At 38.0% G+C, this 18,137-nt stretch overlaps 1 protein-coding gene across 1 annotated transcript; it reads left to right on the top strand.

Moving 5' to 3' along the window:
• The first annotated feature begins 10,934 nt into the window (after window positions 1–10,934).
• On the top strand, window positions 10,935–14,173 carry LOC132039075 (uncharacterized). The gene is made up of 4 exons (XM_059429621.1): window positions 10,935–12,107; window positions 12,289–12,468; window positions 13,459–13,558; window positions 13,671–14,173. Exons 1-4 carry the CDS (start codon window positions 10,935–10,937, stop codon window positions 14,171–14,173), a joined length of 1,956 nt encoding a protein of 651 aa, XP_059285604.1.
• Window positions 14,174–18,137: the final 3,964 nt, after the last annotated feature.

Below are 18,137 nucleotides of genomic sequence, written 5' to 3'. Positions count from 1 at the left end.
TTTTGGGGCCATTAATACCCCGTCATTGAAAATTGCTTACTTTTTTGTTTCCTCACTCTCTCTCTTCAATTTTTAGAGTTTTTCTGAAAATCTGGTGAAAAAAAAGGGTTTTTACTCCTTTATATACGGTCGAATCTGTGCCGGGGGTAATCAGAAGAAGATCAGAAAGACGCGTTTCTCGCTCAGTCTGAACTTGTAACGTCCATAATTATCTACTCTGATCTCCTATCTACGAGCGGTTTGTTGCGTTGGAAACTAGACTCGACAAACTTCATTTTAGGCTTTTGTTTCACCTTAAAACACTTCGTATGCTAAGAGATATTTGTCCCCCAAATTGGACCAAAATTTTCACACAAAACATTACCCATCCTTTCTCCAAAGTCGTACTACTTCATTTCTTCCATTCATGTCCTTATAAAACCTTCTGGTATACTTTATATACACCCTTCACTCATTAAATGTACTTGATCATGCTTGCTTATGTTTCAAAGTGGTTTTACTTAACCATAACTCAACGTACTCATGTTTCAAATTTGATAAGTATTCTTCGAAGATACGAGGTGTAATAACTACCACCAAAAGCACGGGCTTTAGTGCCCTCAACCATAGCAGCATGCTCGATAATGGATTGGAAGGAAGCCCCCATAGACTCCATCTGAAAATAAGAAATCTATAGAGAGCCCACTAATCCCCCAATAAAGCGCCTGATCCAATCGGCCTCAGTAGGGATCAACAGAGTAGAATAGCGGGCCAGATATAGGAAGCGGGTCATGTAGGACTCCAAGGACATGCCTCTCTGCTCAAGATACAGAAAATCCTACTGACGCGCCTCTCGCAATGACCGGGGAACATACTTCTCAAGGAAGGCCCGGTAAAACTGAGTCTAGGTCAAAGGAGGAGAACCTGTAGGTCTGCAGGCCACGAAATGCCTTCACCATATTTTTGCGTCGCCGCGAAACTAATAGGACACATAATCAATGCCGTGGGTCTCCACTATCCTTATACGGAGCACCAACTCATGTATATCAAGAATAAACTCATAGGCATCCTCAGACGGGGTACCAAAGAGCCTCGGCGGCTCTAACTTCCAGAATCTCCTAACAAGATCCTGATCAGAAGTAGTCATAACAGCACCCTCCATGTCATGACCCCATAGAGACCGTGTCGGGTAAGGTAAGAATATTGCATATATGATTGAGATATAAAGATGAAGAATGAAAAGGGAAGGTAAACAAGAAGATATAAATGTGTGCAGATCGCTAAAGGATCGTGCATCTCGAGGTGTGATATATGAGGTAAGTTTTGATATCTTTGTTCTTTTACCTGAAATTGGGAGCCCTGGGTGGCTGGGATATGTCGTGTATATATATATATATATATATATATATATATATATATATATATATATATATATATATATATATATATAAATGCCCTCGCGAGGCATTCTTTGTATTTGTTTGCATGCGGTGTTTTGGATAGTAAGAATTATAAAGGAGACTCGCCGAATTTTTCAAAATCGAAGTCATTTGGTTAGGTACACCTAACGAAGGAAAAGCGTGAAAAGGAAATATCGTAAATAGACAATAAGTGGGATGTGTTGCTTTAGAGGAGTTATGGATTTGGCATGGCTCGGTTAATGATCTACGTAAGGAAGGTGAGTTATACGAAGAGAAGGTTATTATGACAAATTCAAAGATATTAAAGTATCGAAAGGATTATGGGATTACTTATACATTTAAGTCAAGTTAAAGAGTATACGCATATAGATACTACTCTAACCTTGACCTATTATAGATGTCGGGCTATGGAGATAGTTGTATACAAGTTGGATTGAGGGGAATAGTAGGGTTGCGTTAATAAGGCGATACAATATGAAGGGACTACGCGAAGAGTTGAGGCCAAAGGTAGGATGATAAGCGAAGGACATACGCCTATGATATTACAGATGAATTGAGGGAAAGTGCAAGGCAACTCAAGTTAGAATGTTAAGGAATGATAAGAGTGAAAGGACATAAGGCAAGCTATGAAAGTATCGTTGAGTTAAGCTAAATAGAACATAACGAAATTGAGATCCAAAGAAGACCAAGGACAGAACTAAAGTGCAAAAGGAAAGGAAGCATTAAAAGATAACTGTATGAAAGGAAAGAGGAAGGTAAGGATGATTACACGGAATGATATTTATGGTAAAGAGAAATACCAGAGAAAATTAGGAAGATTGGTAGTACTAAAATATGATTTAAAAAAAGAAAGGTTAACTCTAATAGAGTGTGATACTGAAGTATCGATTGGGATGGATAACTACAAGTGAAATACGACGAGTCTATTAGTAAAATGAAGTAACAAAGATGACGTCGACAGGCATAGAATACGAAGGTTTGTAAATCTAATGTGAATAACTCGGGTAAGACAACCTACGTGGTAAGTGTAATAGGTCAATCAAAGAGTTACAAAGTTAAGTATGCTTACTCCACGAGATTTATTCTGCTTTTATGCAAGAGTTACGAATGAGATCTATCAAGAAGTGGTACTCTATAGAATTGATTATGATTGGGGTATAATGAGAACGTAGCAAGAACTGTAATACAAAGTAAGTAAAGTATAGCGAGGAAACGACTAAAGATGTGACATGTTCTATGTGAATAGAGAGGGAATGCAAGGGTGAAACCAATAAGCGAGCCATGAAGCAGTGGATAAGAAAGCTTATAAGACCTTGTTAGGGAAAGTTCAAGATGAGGTTTTGCAATGACAGAGTGATAGCAAGCATGAGGGAAGAGGAAGTCAACTCGAAAAGGAAATCAGAGAAAGGTGACATAGCAAAGTAGTGGCGGAGAATCGAGATCACGAATGATATTTTGGCTGGATGTAAAAGACTAAGATTACGGAAAGATGAATGACTAAATAGAACGATTGTTAGGAAAAGGATCAAAGATAATAAGGATGAGAGGGAAAAAGTAGGGATGTTGGAGACGAAGAATGGATTGTATAGAAGTAATATATTTTGAAGGACAAAGCGGTACTGAGTTAAGAATAGGGTTCCTGGTGCGAGGAATAAAGGATTAATTATATAACGGAGTAAGTATGGGTATAGAAAGAAAAGGACGATGCGTCTCCTACGGATATCCTATACTAAGATAGAACAAGTAAAGTACATAACGGAATAAGCTGGAAAGAAAAATGTGGCTATGAGTTACGAGTTCACCATATGACGATAAAGCGATAAAGTAAGGCTATCACCAATAACAAGTAAAGATATGATTATGATTGTCTTTGAAATCAATGCTGAGTACAACACAAGAATAAAAGAGTATGACGTACAAAGGGGGTATTAGTTGCACAGAGACTTAGATCCTTGATAAGACAGATGGCGGTTTAAGGGAAATACATTTACGGTTCGTAAGTCGATTACGGGAAAGAGAGAAATAACTTGAGATGGAAAGAAAGGGGAAGATGACGCTACCAAAATGAATGCCGACTATTGAAGAATGGGATAAGTGACCTACTTGTGGACGGTACGACGGTTAGACATACTATTACACGAGTATCCCATGGGACGAGTTGTTAATTGGAGCGGAGGTAAACATTGACTCATAATTAACGATTGAGCTAAACAAAATACATCCTTGATTGGATTGCTACGTTATGTACTCATCGAATTACGCAACTGCGAGATGAGTATGTTAATACTTCACACATGAATTACTGCAACTATAAATTATGGGAAATGGCATGAATATGGTGCAGTATAATAAAGGAATTGAGGAAAGGGATACATCAATTCAAGATTGGAGGTGAGGTAATGGATTTGCGAATGATATAAGTAAGACCCTAAAAGGGGGGAAGCAAGTAAGAAAAGCATAAGTGTAGAGATTGAAATGACGAATCCTAAGATGTGACAAGTATAGACCCTAAAACAAAAAGTGAGAGTTATACGGAAATGATATAGTTGTTATCGTTATACATTTTAGTATGGACATTAAGTGAATCGATGAAAGGAACATATTAGGCTTAAAATTGAAAGTAAGGATTGAAGTTCGAAGTGTGGATTTGTTTTGAAGGCACCGTAAAAGTAAGAGAGGTAAAATGATGTGAATGTAAGGGAAAAGGAGCCGACTAACGAGATACCGGTAAGTCGGTAAGTATTGCTCGTGCGCGTCCCTTCTTGTGGACGCCGCGTTTCATGCCACACGAGTGTATACGGATGAGTAGAGGGTATTCTTTAGAAGATGTTCCAGTTTGGATTGGCAAGCTCCATTTCTTCGGAGTGTTGCCGAGTCGGAGTATCTATGTTATGGTATCTTGATTGATGTTAGAGACTTTGCGGACGGAGTCACGTATATAGCATGTCGATTTGTAAGCGGCTCGCAAGCCGATGTATCATTATGCATTATGCTACAAATTTCATATGATTCGATTTTACTTGATTTGAGAACGACGAAAAGAATGTTTTGAAAAGCTTTCATTATGCATTTCATTTCGTGATTTAAGAGTCCAGTGAGATTATGAATATAACGAGAACCAGCGGGTTCGCTCGGCTCTGAGTAAGGGGTCGGGTGCCCATCATGCCCTATCAAGATTGGGGTGTGACACTCCATAGGCCTAATATCATCACCAGGAGCGGGTATCGCATCAATGCGTGGAGCCATAGCTGTGACGGGATATGCTGCCCGCGTAGGTCCCTACTTATGGGTCTGCACCCCAACCCTAGGCTGTGAACCCCCACTGGGAGTAGTAACACCGACCGCCACCTGCTGGGCATCAAGATGAAGTAAAATCCTGGCCATAGTGTCATACACAGCCTGGTTAGAAGTAACCTCCGGCTGTGTTCGTACTGGAGCCGCACCATCTTCTGCGGCCTGATCTCTATCCGGTTGATACTCGAGCTCGGGAGATAGAGACCTCTCTCGCCACTGTCCCACCGCAGGAGCTCTACCCCTGGCTGGGGTAGCCCCTCGGCCTCTCACTCTGCCATGTCCCCCGTCGCAAGACTTACTCGGGGTGTGCCTCGTGTAAGCCGGCGCCAGCTCGCCGACCTCACTGTGCCATCTTAGCTCGAGTGCTCACCTTCTGTGAGAGAAGAGATAAGGGTCAGATACCAATTTGAATAAAGTAGCACGAAGAATGAAAAGAAAGTGAGATTTTCTAAATGCCCTGTAGCCTCTCGCAGATAAGTACGGAGCTCATCGTACCGATTCACAAGACTCTACTAGACACGCTCTTATATTAAAGACTGAGTAACCTAGGGCTCTGATACTAACTTGTCACAACCTATTTTGCCTAAGCCATGCGGGCACTTACATTCTCACCTTGGTAAGCGAACCCTCAACCAACAATAAATAAAGTCCCAAATATATAACCAATCAACGAAAAAGTAGATATGTAAGTCTTTATGATTGATATATATAGAATAAGATACTGCAGAATGATAATAATAACCCCAGGATCTAGTCTGAATAATACAAGAGCATCTAAAAAAGGGAATAGTACAAGTATAGAATACTAAAACATAAGTGTCTATGTCTCTGGATAGAATAGGACATAAAGATAGAGAAGTCTTCAAGGCAGCGAACGGCCATGCTCGCCTCGGAGACTAAGATAATCTTTGAAGCGACTATCGACCACGCGTCACGGTGGGTCCGATTTGGTACTCGCATTCATAAAGGAATGCGACGAAGTGCGGTCGGTACAATCAACGATCTTGGTAGGCATCATCAGCCGACTAAGCATAGGTAACACAACTCAGATAATAAAGCAGATAAGCAGATAAACCAACAAGTATAAGTCAATGTAATCAAGTCTAAGTATCCGTCATCGCCGATGTAAAGCATCTAATCCCAAATGTGCCAAGTCTGAATATATTCAATCCAAATCCAACATCACAAGTACAACACCAAACATCTCAAAATCAAGTCATAATGCAATGTAGTAGTGTATGAATGCAATGCAATGCCATGCAAATATTGTGTACACATGTACTCCGGACAGAAATATCGACGTCTCGGTAGCACAACCCAGTGTGACTCGCGAAGTCTAAGTGTCACCCGTCCCGGATCTTTGCCCAACAGACAGATGGGACCCCAGATCTTTGCCCATAGGGGTTCTCACTGGCACCACCCCGGGAGACCCGCGGAGTCCATGCACTCACTCAATCAACAATTTCAGAACTAACATCAGACATTGGCCATAATCAACGATTCCGGGATTAACATCAGACATTGGCCATCTCACGTCACTCAAGTAAAATCGAGCCCAGCTTATCAAGTGTTTCATCAAACATCATCAGTATCTCAACAATGTATCATGAAAGTGGGAGTGCGTGCAATGCATGTATTAACATCAATAATCATGCTCAATATCATAAGTACCAATAATAGGTACGCCAACAATATATCTGAATCACAAATACCAACAGCGGGTATGCCAACAATATAATCGAATCACAAGTAGCAACAGTGGGTACGCCAACAATATGACCGAATCACAAGTACCAACAGTGGGTACGCCAATAATATGATAATCAAGATGATAACAAAATCCAATATCTATCAATAACTCATGGCATCAAGCCAACACAATAGAACAAACAAATCACAACACAACGGGATGGCTAGCCCCAACACACAACAGGGCCCAACCTAAGGCAATATCCATCCCAATTTCATACCCGAAGGTTGACATCTTTGTCTCCTACAATATAATCTAAATATGTGCTTTGCTATACGAAGTCTCACCAAAGGTAAGCCATAACCTATCTAGATGGTCGAACCGCAACACCAATAACTCACTCCTGTGCCTTGCCTTTCCGCTGAACTTCAGAACCAAAATAGTCTAAGCATAATCGAAATCTAGATTAGAAATCATGAAGAATGATGCTAATATTGCTAACATTCTAGTTAGGTCAATTCTAACCCTAGAAATTGGGGAAACGGGCCCATAATGGAAACATGGGAAATTCGGAAGCAAAATATAAAATTAAGTGCTAAGTGATCATAACCCAACCATTACTTGCTAATTTAACCCATAGATTTACCCAATTTCGAATTTGAAGTAAAACCCCCAATTTGTATAAACCCTAACTCTTTGATTCCGAAATTCAACACTAGAAATGGAAGATATAGGATTAATAAGCTTAGATTCATCAAAACCCTCTTCCAACTTCCATTACTAAGGGATTATTAAAGGAAAGAGGGGGATCTAAGATGATTTATGATTAAAGGAAGAGTAAAGGAATTAGCAAGATTTACCTCCAAGAAGATTCCCAAAATCTCTCCAAGAATAGTTCCCCAAGGCTCTCATTTCGAAATGGAAATAAATGAGGGTCTAAGGGCTTTTAACACTTCATTAATTATACAAACTATCCGTCACCCGCTTTAGCGGCACTGGGAGCCCCCAACGGTGCCGCTTCAGCGGTAAAGGCGATAATCACTCGACCACTCTAGCGGCACGGCTACCGCTCCAGCGGTACCGCTACCGCGGTGCTGGTGTCGCCAAAGCGGGCACCAGACACCAGAAACTTTCCCAAGTTTCACCATTTGATCCGATTTTTTGACTAATTGCCGAGGCCGTCTACTCACATACCATACACATAGATACACATAAAAACACGCTACGAACGCGTCCGTGGCCTCGGAATTTCCAACGGAGGTCTCGTTGACCGAGTCAACCCCCGACGCCTTAATTCCAATTTCCAACCCAAGTCTCAAAATGCATCCGAGTGCATTGGGAACTGAACCAAATACACACACAAGTTCTAAACAACCATCCAGAGCTCTTGGAATCGACGGAGTTCCGAAAAAGGCCCGTTTACCCAAAAGTCAACTTTGGGTCAATCATTTTTCACTTTATGCCTATTTTTCACAAAAGTTGCCCGAATCCGTTCTAGACACCTCGAGAAGCATGCCAACGGTTCCCTCGGGTCAAAATGAGCTAATCAATGCTCGGAAAAGTGTGAAAATGCCAGAAAGACTATAACGACCAAACGGGTTGTTACAAAAACACACTTGAAGCAATATAAAATTTGAGAATCTAGTGAAAACTCATTTGACGTATAACTAGTGAATTAATTCCTTATAAACTTAAAAGAAGGAGCTCTGTATGTAATGAATCACCTTCTTCGATTCCAAAATATTTAACTTCCACTTGGACATAGATATTTTTTTTAAAAAAATCAAATAAAATTGAAAACATTGTTTAATTTGTTCATGAAATTTGATCTGTTTTAAAAAATATTGAAGAAAATTTTCAAATTGCAAAAACCAGTTTTCCACGCACAAAACTTCAACTTTTTTTCATGTAAAATGCATGTCTAAACACAACTTCAACTTTCAAAAGCTACGAAAACTATTTTTTTAAGTTTCAACCAAATCTGTATATGTCCAAAAGCTAGATTAGTACTAAATCTTTTTCTCTAGCCAATCTCAATCTTTGGAAGACAAGCGGAACTTTTTTTCACTACTAAAAAACTGTCAAAATTCGACGAAAAAAAAATTGACGGACTGCGTCGCTTGGAAAAACTGACGGAAAATCGACACAGTGCATCGATTTTGTGTATTTCAAATATTTTTTTTATTAAAAAACCGACGGACAACGTCAGTTTTTTTTCGCAGAATTTTGAACTTATAATTCCGCCAAAATTCTTTTTTTCAAAAACCAACGTGGGACGTCGGTTTTATTAAAAAAAAATTAAATAATTAAAAATCGACAGACGACATCGGTTTTAATTTTAAAAATATGTTAAATAATTTATAATTCATTTTTTTTAAAATATTAATAAATTATTATTTTTAAATAAACCGACGGATGACATCGGTTTTGTAATTATTTTTTTTCAAATCGGGAAAACAAAATTTAAAAAATGTACCGACTGAGTCGATTTGTCCGTGGGTTTTTTTTAATACAAGAAGACCCACACGGATTCTTCCTCCCATTTCCCTATTTCCTAAAAAAACCCACTTCCCTCTTAAAAAATACCCTAAGTGCGCGCCGCCCACCACCTTCACCTGTGCAGCCCAGCCTCGCTTACCCGAGCCCCATTTTGAACTTCTAAATTGAGGTTAGTTTCTTTCAGATTAGGGCTTTTTAAAATTCTTTTAATTTTAGTTTTATTTGTCTATTTAGCTTTGTTAAACATAATTTGTAATGTTATTGATGTTGAATTTGTGAAAAAATGTAAAATTTATTTGACTAGTTTACATTTCTTTTTTTTCTTTTTTTTTTTGCTTGAGATTGTGCTATATTTTATGTTCATATTCAATGTATTTGTGTTAGCTTAGTTATCATTTTTTGTAATATTATTGATGTTGAATTTGTGCATAAATGTATACTTTATTTGACTAGTTTTATTTTTTGATTTTTAGAATTGGTTGGGATTGTGCTTTTTGTTCGAATTCATAAGTTAGTAGAATTGTTATTGAGGATTCAAGATTAGAATTGAAATTGTGCTTTTCAATATTAGAATTGTTAAGTTATAATATTTCGATAACCTCAAAACTAAAATGTAGACTTTATTTGACTAGATTTGCTTTTCAATTTTTAGAATAAAAGTTAGAATCCATAAGTTATTAAAGTTAGAATTGTTATTGAGAATTCAAAGTTAGAATTGGTTGGCATTGTTCTTTACAAAGTTATACTAAAATTAGAATCCATAAGTTATTAAAGTAAGAATTGTTATTGAGAATTCAAAGTTAGAATTGGTTGGGATTGGGCTTTTTTAAGTTATTGATGTTGAATTTGTGAAAAAATATAAACTTTATTTGACTAGTCTACTTTTCATATATTCTTTTTGCTTGAGATTGTGCTATTTTTTATATTCATTGTCAATGTATTTGTGTTAGCTTAGCTATCATCATTCGTAATATTATTGATGTTGAATTTATGCAAAAATGTATACTTTATTTGACTAGTTTTATTTTTCGATTTTTAGAATTGGTTGGGATTGTTATATTCAAGTTAGAATCCATAAGTTATTAAAGTTAGAATTGTGATTGATCATTCAAAATTAGAATTGGTTGAGATTGTGCTTTTCAAAGTTAGAATTGTTAAGTTATAATATTTCTATAACCTCAAAACTAAAATGTAGACTTTATTTGACTAGGTCTACTTTTCAACTTTTAGAATTGGTTGGGATTGTGCTTTTCCAAGTTATATTAAAGTTAGAATCCATAAGATATTAAAGTTAGAATTGTTGTTGAGAATTTCAAAGTTAGAATTGGTTGGGATTGTGCTTTTCAAAGTTAGAATTGTTAACTTAAAATATTTCTGTAACCTCTAAACTAAAATGTAGACTTTATTTGACTAGATTTACTTTTCAATTTTTTAAATTGGTTAGGATTGTGCTTTTCAAAGTTATATTAAAGTTAGAATCCAGAAGTTATTAAAGTTAGAATTGTTATTGAGAATTCAAAGTTGGAATTGGTTGGGATTGTGCTTTTTAGAGTTATATTAAAGTTAGAATCCATCAGTTATTAAAGTTAGAATTGTTATTGAGAATTCAAAGTTAGAATTAGTTGGGATTGTGCTTTGTTAAGTTATATTTTATGTTAGAATTCATAAGTTATAATATATTTCGATAACCTCAATAATTTGTGGGCATATATTTGTAGATGGATCGTATGTGGATGTGTAATATGAATAACAGTGATCGTGAAGGTGTGCAGGATGAATTTGTTGAAGGTGTTAACGGGTTTATCACACATGCAACCTTTCAAAATGAAGGGATAATTAGGTGTCCTTGTTCTTGTTGCAAGTGTAAGAAGTATTTGAAATGGGAAGCGGTTAGGGTTCATTTATATAGTCATGAGTTTAAGGACAAATATTATGTTTGGACTGATCATGGGGAGACAGATGGGGTCAATGGTATATTTTATAATATGGTTGTTGGTGAAAGTAGTAGGTCATAAGAATATAGTCATGTCCAATATGATCGAGTTAATGATATGGTTAATGATGTTTTTGGCGTACAGTCTAGGTTTGAACCTAAGCAAAATTTTGAGCAACCTCCTAATGAAGAGGCAATGGGCTTCTATCAAGAATTAGAAGAGGCCATTCATCCACTTTGGGTTGGGAGTCAGCATTCTAAGTTATTTGTTGCAGTTAGAATGATTAATATCAAATCCGATTGGACTATTGCTGAAGTTGCTATGGACTCAACGATTAAGCTTATGGGGGAACTAGCTAGTCCGGAATTTGACATACCTACGAGTTACTATCAAGAAAATAGATTAGTTTCTGAATTAGGAGTGTCGTATGATAGAATTCATTGTTGTCCAAACGGTTGTATGTTGTTCTATAAGCAAGATGCCGACTTAAATGAATGTAAATTATATGGACATGCGTGTTATAGGCAGACACCTAGTGGGAAGATGGTTCCAATTAAGGCGATGCATTATTTACCTGTTATACCTAGGTTAAAGAGGTTGCTTGCATCGCCGAGTTCTGCTTCTCACATGAGATGGCACAATGAAAATAGAAGGACACCTGGTGTTATGTGTCATCCATCGGATAGAGAAGCGTGGAAACATTTTGATAGAACTTATCCTAATTTGGCTAGTGAACCAAGAAACATTCATTTGGGTTTGTGTGCGGATGGTTTCACACCATACTCTGTTTCGGCTGCACCCTATTCTTGTTGGCCTATATTTCTTACTCCGTATAATCTACTGCCTGAGATGTGTATGACAAGTCCTTACATATTCCTAAATTGTGTTATCCTTGGTCCCCGTACTCCAAAAGTTTTGATTGATGTCTATCTACAACCTTTGATTGATGAGTTAAAACAATTGTGGTGTGAATGTGTAGTGACATATGATGTATCAACTAAGAGCAATTTCAATATGCATGCTTCTTTGATGTGGACTATTAATGATTTTCCTGCGTATGAGATGTTGTCTGGTTGGATGACTGCTGGAAAGCTAGCTTGTTCGTATTGCATGGAAAATAGTAAAGCATTCACTTTAAAACATGGCCATAAAAATTCATGGTTTGATTGTCATCGTCAGTTCTTGCCTATGGATCACGAATTCAGGAAAATGAAACAAGCATTTAGAAAGAATAAAACTGAAAATGATCCTCCATCTCGAGCATTGTCAGGAGAGGAAATTTGGGGGAGGGTTTGTCCCTTGCCTCAGATCACAAAAGTTGCCCCTTGGTGTTGAACATAATTGGACTAAATAGAGCATATTTTGGGAGTTAACGTATTGGAAGGATAATCTTCTATGGCATAATCTTGATGTGATGCATATTAAAAAAATTACTTTGATAATTTGTTCAACACTCTTATGTATGTTAAAGGCAAGACAAAAACATAACCCAAAAGCTAGATTGGACTTCAAGGAATATTGTAGGTGCCCTGAATTGAACTTGCAAGAGTTAGTGAATAATAAAGTGTTCAAGCCCAAGGCTAGTTTTTCATTCACTTTGGAGGAGAAACGAGAGATTTGTCGACTGGTTAAGAATTTGCGGATGCGTAGGGTATGCATCCAATTTTGACAAGCGTGATGATATGAATGAAGGAAAATTGATTGGTATGAAAAGTCATGATTGCGATGTTTTCATGGAAACTTTAATTCCTATTGCATTTAGCCGTCTATCGGAAAGAATATGGAAACCAATCACAGAGTTAAGTTTATTATTCAAGAATTTATGATCTAACACTTTGACAGTAGAAAACCTTCAAAGAATCGAACACAATACGCCAGTCATTACAACTAAGCTCGAGAAGATCTTTCGATGTGAGTTTTTTGATGTGATGGAACATCTTCCCATTCATCTTGTACAAGAGGCAATCCTTGGAGGCCCGGTTCAAACTAGGTGGATGTATCCTTTCGAAAGGTAAGGAACCCAAACTTACTACCTCTTTCTTTAATGTATTTTTTTAACTAATTATTATATAACATGATATTAAACATGTGCAGGACCATTGGCAAATGCAAAAAATTGGCTAAGCAGAGATGTAAGACTAAAGAATCTATTTACGAAGCGTATCTCGCAAAGGAAACAGTGCATTTCTGTTCATATTATTTTGAAGAGCAAATATTGTGTATGAGAAATAGGCCCAACCGTAATGATAAGGGTGGGGTTGATCCTAACTACCCACCAATGTACATCTTTAATCAACCAGGATGAGGTTCTAAAAAGCCTCCAAAACGAACCATGAGTAGCACGGAGAGACAATCAGCCGTGACACATGTTTTGCTCAATTGCCCTGAAATTCAAGTATATATTTAGTGAGTGTCGAATTATATTACTGAATTACATGAGTAATTGATAAGGGTGAAACGAGTGAAAATCTTGCATATATCGAACAGTTACTTTATAGAACTTGAGGGCTATGAAGCCATATATTTGAAGTTTTCCCATTGGTTGTACAATTTTTTAAGTGTGGAAGTTCATTGCATAATTATAATTAAATGTAGGCTATATATAAGTTATTGATTTTTAATTTTCCTCCTTATTATATAGGTTTATCATACAGGAGAACATACCCAATTTGTGGAAGATATAGCTCTCGGACCAGGCAGTGAAGTTAAGACAATGAAAATGTACATTGTGAATGTTACCAGTTTCAAACCGAAGAAATTTCTCAATATAAGAAGATGAATAATAGTGGAGTGTGCATTAAAGGCGATCCTAATAGTAGCGATGTAACAATTGATTATTACTGTGTGTTGTAGGATTACAACTTATGTATCCAGGTTACCCTAAGAAGAAAATAACATTATTTCGGTGCAAGTGGTTTGATCCAAGCCAAAGAGGTACAAGGGTGAATCGTCAACAAAACATAATTGATGTTAAACACACAAGACAATACAATCGTTGTGATCCCTTTATAATTGCACAAAATGCTAAGCAAGTGTATTATGCTCCATATCCTTTGCGTAGAGATAAGGCTGATTGGTGGGTGGTTATAAAGACTAAGCCTGTGGGGAGGATTGAGGTCGATAATGCGTTAGACGTGGCATATCAAAATGATGTACCATTTGTTCATCAAACGATGGACACAGAGTTAGAAAATAGTCTGGAACATCCTCAAAACATATTAGAAGAAGTTGATGAAGATGATGTAACTATCATAGAAAATGTTGAGGAAGAATCAACCGATGGACCTGAAACAAGCAATGGGGAAGAATCATCTGATGAAAATGAAACAAGCGAGGATGAGTGGGAGAATGACTAGTTACATGTTAGTTTCTTCTATACTTGGTAATTAAACAATTCTATACTTGTTAAATTTTTATTCTAACGTAATTAACTTTCTGTACTTGTCAATTATATTAGTTAATTTATACTAACTTAAATTTGTAGACAGATGTCATCATGTGGTAGTGATCAAGGTAGAGGTAGAGGTAGGGGTCGAGGTACTGGTAAGAAAAAAAAAAGATAAGAGACCTATAGATCCTATAACTACTAGTAGTTAGTCCATTCCCTCCGCTCCACATATGTACTCTACTCCAACTCCTTTTTTTTATGCCTGGTTCTACTATGCAGCCCCAGTCTGGTCAGTGGGTCTTCCAGGCGGCACCACCTCAGCCGCCCTCATTTACCCATCCTACTTTTATACCTACACCTATGTATTTCCCACCACGGGGCAGATCTCCTACTACATCGGACACTTTGTCTCCTTCTCCTTCTCCACGTGGTACACCTCCCAGTGTATCTAATTTGCGCCTTAGAGATAGTAGCTCTGAGCCTGAGTCACAACCATCCACACCAACTTTGATCCAGCTCAGAACCATCCTGCTGCACCTGCATCGGTACCTGCACAGGCACGGGGATATCATGGTCTATAGCCGGGAGATACAGATTCGATGGGTTGGGTTTTCATCGTGTCTGAGGAAGCTGGAAGATTCTCTTTTATTAAGTTTTCCTAAAGTTTTTTTCCTCTTAATCTTATATGCTTTGAATTTTTCAACTGCAGGTACTATCTAGATCATGAAACTACAAAAGCCATCTTTTGGATGTTGTTCGAAGGCTTTATGGTGATTGGTTTTATACTACATGGGGATGAAAATCCATATGATACTCGATAGGCTATGTTTAGAGAGTGGAAAGAAAGACATAATAGTAGAAAGAGTCTTCGGGCAGCGAACGTCCTCATGCTGACCCTGAAGAGACTCGAATCAGCAATCCGTGAATATTAGCCACGAGGGATAGAAGTGGATCCAACTTGGTACTCTGCATTCATAAAAGAATACAGCAAGTGGAGGTCAGTACAAACAACAAGTACTGGTAGGTATCATAGGCCGACTACGACTAGCTAACGTGTATAAAGACAACAAAGCAAGATAAACACGTAAACAAAGTACAAGTCAACACGAATCCATATCCACGATACAAGTCATCACCTATGTTGTAGCAATCTAAACCCAACTGTGCCAAGTCTCAGTATAATTAATCCGAACTAGTACATCACAATTATATCACAATAAGTCATCACCTATGTTATAGCATCTAAACCCAACTGTGCCAAGTCTCTCAGACAACCAATCCGAACGAGTACATCGCAATCATATCGCAACAATATCACGTAGAAACCAAAAGGTACAATGCAATGCAATAATGTATGCATGATGAATGCAATGCATATGCACTGTACACATGTACTCCGATCGATGGAACATCACATCTCGGCAGCACAACCTATGAGGGACCTGCGAAGTCTATGTACCACTCGTCCCGGCAACAACCTCGATGACGAGCACTCTTTTTATCCCGGTAAGAGACCTCGGGCATTGAGCACTCATTCGTTCCTAGCAAGAAACCTCTAGAAACGTACACTCATTCCGCTCCGGTAAATGACCTCGGATCACAGATTCTCATCTCTTTTTTATGTTCTCCGGCAAAGACCTCGGAGGCTATGCTCTCTCACTTATCATTATCAGTACCATAACAATGCAATATCAATATATCATGGAAATGAATATGAACAAGATGCAATGTACTATGAACCACCAATTCAATCCCAACAGTGCCACACATGGCACACCATTAATATCAATAATAAGGCTACACAATAAGCCACAATGGAATCACAATTCTCATCTCAGTATCAAATCAAGTAAAGCACCGCAATATCGTAGTCATGATCTATCACTAGTCACCAATACCCAATGTCTCAACGTGGCAACGAGCCAATAATTAAATAGATCAAGATAAATCAACAATATAATGGGGTGGCTAACACCCAAATCATACAACAAGGAACAACCTAAGACAATATACAACCCAACTTTATACTCGAAGGTTTACATCCATTCTCTGACAATATCATCTAAACATACGCTTCACTAATCGAAGTCTCACCATCAGGTAAACTGTAACCTACCTGGAGAGCCGAGCAACAAAGTCTCCAATAGTCAAACCTTAGTCTTTCCCTTCCTTTGAGTCTCGAGATAATAGAAGTCTAATCATATCCGAATTATGAAATTAGAATCAAGAAGAAACATCATTCAAACCTTACTTCTATTCAAGACCCAAATCCCAACCTATGGAATGGGGTTTATGAACTAGAAAGATGGAATAAGGAATCTATAGGTCTCAACATGAAATTAATGTTCTAGGTGATCAATTTCATCAATTATAAGGCAGAAGAACTAACAAATCACTTAAATTTGTATTCTAGGCAAAACCCCCAAATTTGGGTATGAACCCTAACTTCCAATTCCATAAATTAGCCAGTAATTAGGAAGGAATCATGCAATAATAAATTCTAATTATCAATTCCATGCTTAATGAAGCTAAACCAATCAATAAATCAAGATTTAATAGCCTAGAATAATGAACCCGCAAAACCCTCTTTCAATCCACCATTTCTTAAGGAAACTAGCATGCTCAATGGATTCCTAAGGTGAATAATGCAACATGGAATGGAAAGGAAGGTGAAGGAACTTACCACAATGATATTTTATAAAGAATAGCCTTGAATGCTCCCAAAAAGCTCTAAAGTAGGAATGGTATTGAATGAAACACTTAGTGCTTTTAACACTCATTTAATGAATCTAACTGCCCGTCACCCGCTTATTGCTTTTAACACTCATTTAATGAATCTAACTACCCGTTACCCACTTCCGCGCCCACTCTAGCGCTTCAGCGGTCCTGCCCAAAATACACAAGCCGTTAAAGCAGTCGCTGTCGCGGTCCTGGTGCCGCCATAGCAGGCACCAGACACTAAAAATTTCCAAGTTTTCACTAATTCAATCCGAAATCCCGACTCTCACCCGAGGCCATCTGCTCACATACCATATATGCTGACATACATAAAAACATGCTACGAACGTACACGTGACCTCAGAATTTCCAATAGAGGTCTCGTTGATCGAGTCAACCCCCGATACATCAAAACCAGCTTCCCAACCCATGTCCCAAAATGCACCAGGGTGCATTGGGAACGGAACCGAATATACACACAAGTTCTAAAGGACCATCCGGATCTCTCAGAATCGACAAATTTTTGAAAAAGGTTCGTTTACACAAAAGTCAACTATGAGTCAACTCTTTTTCGCTTTAAGCCCAAATCAACTCTTTTTCGCTTTAAGCCTAAATTTCCCACAAAGTTACCCAAAGTATATCCAAAAACTTTGAGAAGTGTGTCAACGGTTTCGTCGGATCAAATGTGAGCTAAACAAGCTTGGGGAAGGGTCAAAAGTACCGAAAAGACTATAACGACCAAGCGGGTCGTTACCTCATATACCAATTAAACTATTGCTTGTCCTTGAGTGACGAAGGAAAAAGAACGAAAAAGTACTTGAATCGGCAAACAACTGAGGATATCGGCTACGCATGTCGGACTCAGTCTCCCAAATGGCCTCCTCAATAGGATGATGCTTCCATTGCACCTTCACCAAAGTTATCTCCTTAGACCTCAACTTTCGAACCTGCCTATCAAAAATCGCAATAGACTGCTTCTCATAAGTCAGTTTCTCATCAAGCAACACCGAGTCCCAACGAATAATATAAGTACCATCGTCATTATACTTTTTCAGCATAGACACATGGAAAATTAGATGAACGCCTGCCAAGCCCGCTGGCAAGGCCAACTCATAAGCAACATTGCCCACACGATCAAGGATCTCAAATGACCCAATATACCTCGGACTCAACTTACCTCTCTTCCCAAATCTCATAATACCCTTCATGGGTGA

The sequence above is a fragment of the Lycium ferocissimum genome, chromosome 12 (assembly GCF_029784015.1).
Source record: "Lycium ferocissimum isolate CSIRO_LF1 chromosome 12, AGI_CSIRO_Lferr_CH_V1, whole genome shotgun sequence".
Classification (NCBI taxonomy): Eukaryota; Viridiplantae; Streptophyta; class Magnoliopsida; order Solanales; family Solanaceae; genus Lycium; species Lycium ferocissimum.
The sequence above is the reverse complement of the archived record's forward strand: the minus strand, read 5'-3'. Positions and strand labels throughout refer to the sequence as shown.

Coding starts and splice junctions, on each gene's coding strand:
- LOC132039075 (XM_059429621.1), top strand. CDS start 10,935: ATGGTTAATGATGTTTTTGGCGTACAGTCTAGGTTTGAACCTAAGCAA. Junction 12,469..13,458: donor AGAATTTGCGGATGCGTAGG/GTATGCATCCAA, acceptor CTTATTATATAG/GTTTATCATACAGGAGAACA. Junction 13,559..13,670: donor GTACATTGTGAATGTTACCA/GTTTCAAACCGA, acceptor TGTGTGTTGTAG/GATTACAACTTATGTATCCA.